This window comes from Pavona decussata, unplaced genomic scaffold (genome assembly GCF_977016875.1).
Source record: "Pavona decussata unplaced genomic scaffold, jaPavDecu1.1 SCAFFOLD_96, whole genome shotgun sequence".
Classification (NCBI taxonomy): Eukaryota; Metazoa; Cnidaria; class Anthozoa; order Scleractinia; family Agariciidae; genus Pavona; species Pavona decussata.
In genome coordinates this window covers 1,411,482-1,418,530 of record NW_028145513.1, presented here as the reverse complement: position 1 = coordinate 1,418,530, position 7,049 = coordinate 1,411,482, and the positions used below count along the sequence as shown (strand labels likewise).

At 41.0% G+C, this 7,049-nt stretch overlaps 1 protein-coding gene across 1 annotated transcript; it reads right to left on the bottom strand.

Annotated features, from left to right (window-relative positions):
- Positions 1-1,549: 1,549 nt before the first annotated feature.
- Positions 1,550-5,202, bottom strand: LOC146472877 (major facilitator superfamily domain-containing protein 6-like). Its single transcript, XM_085119118.1, has 2 exons — positions 3,166-5,202; positions 1,550-2,487 (listed from the first exon to the last, which is right to left on the bottom strand). Exons 1-2 carry the CDS (start codon positions 4,904-4,906, stop codon positions 2,156-2,158), a joined length of 2,073 nt encoding a protein of 690 aa, XP_084975244.1. The 5' UTR covers positions 4,907-5,202; the 3' UTR covers positions 1,550-2,155.
- Positions 5,203-7,049: the final 1,847 nt, after the last annotated feature.

Sequence of the window (7,049 nt, the reverse complement as noted above, 5' to 3'; positions counted from 1 at the left end):
AAACGGATAAAAAGGCAAAGACAAGTTCTCTGCCTGAAATTATAACAGTGTAGTGTTCACAATGACAACCTATCTGGTATGAAAACATAGTTACAGTACCGGAGAAACCTGTTTGTTGAACATTAGATACCGAGGGGAGCGCGCGGGTTGTGTTTGAAGTCATTTTGTCTGTGGTTATTGTCGTTTTTTTTTTTTCACGGGCACAGCAATAAGCAACAACAACGTAAGCGATAGTCCCTTGTCGAGAAGACGTATTCAACCAATGGCAATAGAGCAAGGGCTAACGGTCCCAGTCAGTTTCAACAAAACAACCACAACAGTATACGTACTACCCGTTATTTGGTTTTTTTTTAAAATAGAAATTGCTTAGTTTCTGCACGGTTTTCTCCCAGGCCTTCACCATGTTCACGGTCAATTCGTTTCGGTGATGTATCAGAGACAAAGGGCTCGAACGGTTTTGACCAAGACAAAAGACAGAGAGAGCCCCATGAACTGGGCGATGTATACGACTTGTATACACACACAAAAAGTCACTCTGGGGTACATATATGCAGACGAACTTTGAGTTTTCGCATTCCTTTGTGGAGGTACACAGATTGTTCAAACTCCCTTAATCCCCCTCCCAACCCCGCCATAACACACCCAGATAAGACTCGTTTGAAAACGAGTCAAAAAATTACAACAAAGTTACTGTAAATTTATTTTTTTATTTTTCAATCTAAACATGATGACTTTATATTTGTGTATCTGAACGATTTCCCGACTTCGTGAATAGAAAAATAATCTAATGCATGCTGCTCGTCGGAAGAACCGAACGGAAATCTTAAATGTTTTTAGGTACATCCTTTCAACAAAGAATTAATTGAAGTTATTATTTTTCCCAATAACTAGTGCTAGTGCTCCGGACAATCGATATCCTACCACAGAACATCAGAGACAACTGAAGGGTAAGTAATACATCGCCTTGCTTCTATTTTCTGGATTACAACTTTGTTTTGACGCGCTGTCCCCTTAAATGGCCCAATTTTGTCCGCTTCTTTATCAACCGATAACTGTATTAGCCGACAAAAAGGCCTCATACAGAGGTGGAGCCAGAACTTGATGTGAAATGTCGGCCCGCGGGCCCAGAACGAAAACTTTTCACATAGAATGAAAAAACAACAAACAAGCGAACAAAACTAATATAACCCTTCCTGACTGATTTTCTTTGAGAGTGGGGTGGGGCTCACGGACCGCTCCCCTACAGCCACCACTTATGGGCATGAAGAACACATCGTCTAATGAGAAACGTTTAACCGATAATTGCAGTTCTCAACTATAAGTTTCTCCTTATACAATAATATATCGATTTAAAGTCAAAGTTTCTTAAGAACGCCGAAAAAAATGTATTTTGTTGGTTGTCTCCTGGTCTCTGTGATTGAGTCAAAATACTTGTTCTTTTTTTCTTTTTCCAATCAGCTGCTGTATGAAGCCAATCATCTTTTTATTTGGTTGAACCGGTTTCCATGCTTCAGTATGAGACACGAAATTAACTAACAGCTGAGAACAGGGCCCAACAGGAGACAAGCGTTTTGTTTTTCTGCTGCCCAATTACCAGCTGGGTGTTTTGTACAGATTTCAATACTTCACTTTCAATCATGAACTTATGTAACAGATGAGAACAGGATCGAGCCACAGACCCTTAAATTGAAAGTCTAACCCACTACATTAGAAATACAATGGCTAGTCAATTAGTCGGTGACAATTGAAGACCATTTTTGGGCTGCGTGAGAGGCTAACTGTCCTATGGAGAATTTTAGGTCATTTTTGCTTCAATTTGTTCACAAAACATTGCCCCGTATTTTTTGCCTGTTTTCCTTGGAAAAAGCTCTTGGTAAAACGATTGCGAAGGATTGTAAGAGAAAATAATTGCCGCTATCCACGAAATTTTTACCGAAAAGATGGTCTTGATGCGGAAGAAAAATACGGTACAATGTTTTAGGGGTTCCTTTTTCTAGGGGAGGAGAGGGGGAGGGGGGACTTTTCTCGACATAGGAGGGTTTTCCTTTCAGTCATCCAATTGCAAAGTTCGTTGAATTAATTCAAACTAACTTTCGTACTCAGTGGTCAGCCCAAAGACTCTGCTTACGAGATTGAGTGAAAAAAACACTAAGCTTTATCTGGCGTAAAGAAGGCATGGCACCAGGGGAGCAGCTGCTGCTCCGATAAAATCACCGTCTTTTTCCTTTTTCTTGGGCTTTCTCGCGATTTCCTCCCCGCGCCTAGCGGCAATTCTCTGCTCTTGGTCTTCTTCCAAAGCTTTCATTTTGTTGTAAATGTCAATGCCCAGGTGAAACATGCAAAACAAGAAACAAACGCCAGCTGCAATGAGGAAAAGGGTGCGTGCGCCTGCGGCATCTATGATAACACCGCTGATTCCTGAGCCCAGGGCCATCCCTATGCCCCAGTAGCTTCCGTGCAGAATACTTTGAACCATAGGTGTTGCTTCTATAAGGAGAGAAGAAACAAGAACATATTAGTAAAAAATAGTTCATGTTATGATACTTTTCTATTTTTAACAAGAAATGGGAGGCAGGGGAGGAGTAGGTGGAACGAATGATGTAGACGTCATCTTTTTCGAGGTTAGTGTTGTGTACAGGTACTTTTGTTTGCGTCTGTGTTTTTCTATTTTGCCGGGCTTTTCCTTAACCCTTTGAGCCCCAGCTAAGAGCGTTCTCAGTTTAGCCATTCATGTCCACAAAGATTGGAAGCCATTGTTGAAACGATGACCATGTCATATCATTACGGTACGGCGGTTGGTCGGTGACTGAGTCTGCCTGTGTGGCAGTCAGTCGGTCAATCGGTTTGTCTCGCACTCGAATCTGTCTGTCTGTTTGTCTAGCACTCGAATCTCTTCACAGTGGCCAAATTACCTTGTCAACTCTGTTGATAAAACCAAACATTTTATTTGTTGATCTGTCTGCTGTGTATCTCTCTGTATCTCTGTCAATCAATCAGTCAGTCAGTCAGTCTGACGTGTGTTTTTCTGTACAGGTATCTCTGTCAATCATTTCAGTCAGTCAGTCAGTCTGTCTGTGTGATTTTCTGTCAATCATTCAGTCTGTCATTTTGTCTCTCTGACAATTGCAGTTCATTCTGTCGGTCTATATGTTACTATGTTCCTACCTGGTGGTGCATTCACATAAACAGCAGCAATCGACCACACTCCTCCATATGTGATCCCTTGAACCAACTCCATTGGAATCACAAACCAGGCATCATTCAGGTAGGTGTACATGAGGTATCTAGTTGTGTAACATGCGAAGGCCAGGCAGATCATACCCTGCTGACCAATGGCTTTCACCAAGTGTCCAGACAGGAAGTACGTCACCACTTCTGCCAGAGAGTAGATCAGCAGGATGATACTGAAAAGCACAGGAGTCCCACCAAGATCCTGTAGGTACCAAAACAGGAACGAATAGTGAAGGCTGTGGAAGAAGCCGAACGCGAACAGGGTAACCAGGAACACGCCATTTCTGAAGTTCTTGAATAGCTTCATCGCGTCCAGGAATTCGTAGGTCACGTTCTCCTCGCCAAGAGGCCGATCAAACGTGACAAACAGTGACACCCAAACCGTGGCACCAATAGCAATTTCAAACAAGTAGAAGCACGGTAAATAATTGATGGTGTCTGTGTGGAGACAGTCAGTCGTCAGAGACACCCACACTGCGACAAGGATTGCGGCGAGACTGAGACCAAGCGAGCCAAATAACCGTTGCTTGCCATATTCGCTGTCAGTCTCCACTAGAGATTGTACAATGGCGCTATCTGCCATCATTGGCGTCGGTGTTGTGATAATCTCGGTTAAAATCACAATTAGGATCAGACAACGAAAAATCCAGGTGTTGAATTTTACGCGAAAATCATCATTTGGCTTGGGGCTCTCGGTGATTTGTCCTAATTTCTCGTACGGCTTCATCACATCAGGTTTCTTCTTTCTTATTACTTCCCTTGTTGGATCTTCCATGATGATAGATGCACGTTTGATTTTGTCGTTATTCTCCTGTGAAGAGGCTTCAGCTTGGTGTCCATCGTTAAATAACAGATCATCGCGATGTACTTCTCCGCTTTTCTCTTTTGAAGGGGAACTAGCACCAGTATCACTTAGCTGAATTAATCTGTCTGTTCTTGATTTCATATTTGCATTTGTATACTCCGCATTTGCATCGTGATCATTCAATTGTGAAAATGGCGCTTTCGCGATATTTCCAATATCTTTCCTTGATTTCACGTTGTTAAATAAATACCCGTTCTGTTCCCTTCTCTCGTTAAAGTCCTGATAATTCCTCGGATCCCATTTTCGCAAGGAGTAAGGAATACGAGAGTCTAGAGACAGTCCCCTTGAAGTAATATTAATTTCAGGTTTGGCGCTTGAATTAAGCTGATGATTTGGGGATGGAGTAGTGAGACCGCTTATTTGAATGATTGAACCCTCCTTGGAATAACCATAACATGGCAAATTAGTGGGATAAACAAACGACTGTCCGAAGTAACCTACAATCCATCCTAGAATCGAAATAAAATACACCACTTTGGGTCTGCTGTATCTGTCCGTCACCATTTTCCACAACGGCAAGCACACAAGTTTCACAGCTGGCCTCAGAGCGAGCAAAAGACCAATTTGTCCAGGAGTTAGCCATAATTGCTTGTAAAACAGGCTAAAAAATGGGAAAAGCGTCCCCAGTGCCGTGTAGAAGAAGAAGTAGAAGGCCTTTGACACAAAAAAGCTCTTGTCCACTTGACGAAGTCTCTGAATAGCTTTCCGCCATTTCGATTGTTGTGAACTGTCGGTTGTTCCAGCGTCGAAATGTTCGTCGTTTTCGATGGGTGAATCCGATCCTATCGGCTGGTAAGAGCTAGGAATCATTGTCTACAGGAGACACTGGCAAATTTGGCCTACATTTTTTGAAAGCTTTCATTGAGAGTAAGAAAGTTCGCTCGCTTGACAAGAGAATAACATAGACGCTTCGGTAGCATTAGTATGCAAGAATAAAAGTCGTATACATCACCCCTCGTAACTAAATATGCTAATAAATGTCATAATTTGTCTTTCATCTGTGGGCAGTCAACCGCAAACAAAAACAGTTTGGTAACAAATAATCAAGTCAATATTGTAGAGTCAGTTGCAAACTTATTGTTATCCGACAAAGAGCGGGTAGAGAGCTGCCATCGTACAGAAAAAATTGATGAGTTTTATGAATCCTCTGTTGATTTAATCCAAAGGTATTACTAAACAGGCTCAGCAGTCAAGCTGTTGGTTTGCGTGACGCCGTGATACAGCCTGCCCAACTTGGATTTCATTTTCCTGGGAAACAAAAATTTAAATCATGCCCATTTATAGCCGGAATAATCCGCACATAACCTACCCTTTGCCCTTTTTAGTGGGCGATAATTTAAAAACAAGTTCAAACTCGAAGGAAAATAACGCATGAAAACGCAGTATCTTTTTGAGTGGGCCATCTTGTTTCCTTTATTTCAACACTCAACACTCAACACTCTGATTAAAAACTTCAAATATCAGTGGTATGATTAGCTAATATGAAACTTTCTTAATTTTAATTTAGACAGTCATTATTTTTTACTTAACTTATTACACATTAATTATTGGTATATCTTTAAATTATATTCTGTAAATATATACTAATCAACTGCACTACCCGCCTAGATTAGCCTATGCTATTTGCGGGCTAGTGCATTCTTGCCTTACCTTCGTGAAAAATGTGCTTTAATAAATTGAATTTCAGACTATGCGTCAGATTTTTATCAAGAAGTAATACCAAACTAAAAGCACGGCTTTTTGTCGCCCGTTTTATCGAATTATGACTAACGATAAAAGAGAGGAGAGATTGTTTTCCTTGTCACATGCAAATCAGGTGACTTCTTCATTCTCTCATACTCCAAAAAAAGCTTAGTGAGAACTTCATTATGGGACGATGCACAAACTAGCCAGCCACAAATATAGATAAAAAACCGGACAAACAAACTTATCCTGACCGATTGGCAGGTGCGGCTTTTACGCCAATTTGTCTCCTTACGTATTGTTTTACGACTATTTTACTTTGAACAAGATTCCCCGCCAGGTTTATCTCGCGGAAAGAAGTACGTTGTTTGGGTATCTTGACTTTGTTGCGCCTGTGTACTTCGATATATTTAGACCATGTGGCGTGCCTTGTTCAAATTCGGCGTTACTACTGAAAAAGAAAAATCAAACTGTTCGTCAATATTCAATATCAGTCGATTTCTTATAATATTAATAAATGTATGATAATTTCTGAATTTGCTTGCCCGGGGCTGACAATAGGTTTAGTATGCTAATGAGAAAATCTGTACTAACGAGGGTCGATCTGCCAGTGGAGTAAGTTATACAAACATAAAATGCGTTACTGTTTGCACTGATCTGATATTTGCACGTCATTAGATATCGAAAGACCGACGAATACAGTAAGCGAAGGGTCGAAAATTAAGAGCAGATGCACTGAGAGTTAGTGGAGCATACTGGAAATGATCTTTCTGTAGATCTCCACCTTACTTATTATAAAAGAGGGTGGTGACCAAACAATAGCTTCGATTGAAAGATATACAAATGATTTCACTCAGATAACAGTCCTTATACTGGCCACCAGCTAGTTTTGTATGAGAAAGGTTATTGATTGTGCTTCACTTGCAAACTGTAAAACACCTCCGAAATTCTCAAAGCCGCGGCCGACTTCTCGTTATTTTTCAAAAGCTGGATATACCACTTCTCCGAATACTAGCTTATACAACAGTTGGTACAGGCCGGTATGCAGTGTCGACTGTTCAAAGCGGACTCCAAATTTCCCTTGTATTGAATAATTTCTATTTGTAGTAAGTTGTAACTCCATTTTTAATGCGGCCTAAGGAACCTGTGACCCATGAGAGAGGGGTGGGGGAGGGGGGGCTACTCTCTTATATAAGTTTTGATCCGTTTCGGGTAAATAGGGTATAGATTTTGACCGAACGATTTTGGTTTGAAGTCTGAAAACGGTTAT

Coding starts and splice junctions, on each gene's coding strand:
- LOC146472877 (XM_085119118.1), bottom strand. CDS start 4,906: ATGATTCCTAGCTCTTACCAGCCGATAGGATCGGATTCACCCATCGAA. Junction 2,488..3,165: donor TTATGTGAATGCACCACCAG/GTAGGAACATAG, acceptor CTCTCCTTATAG/AAGCAACACCTATGGTTCAA.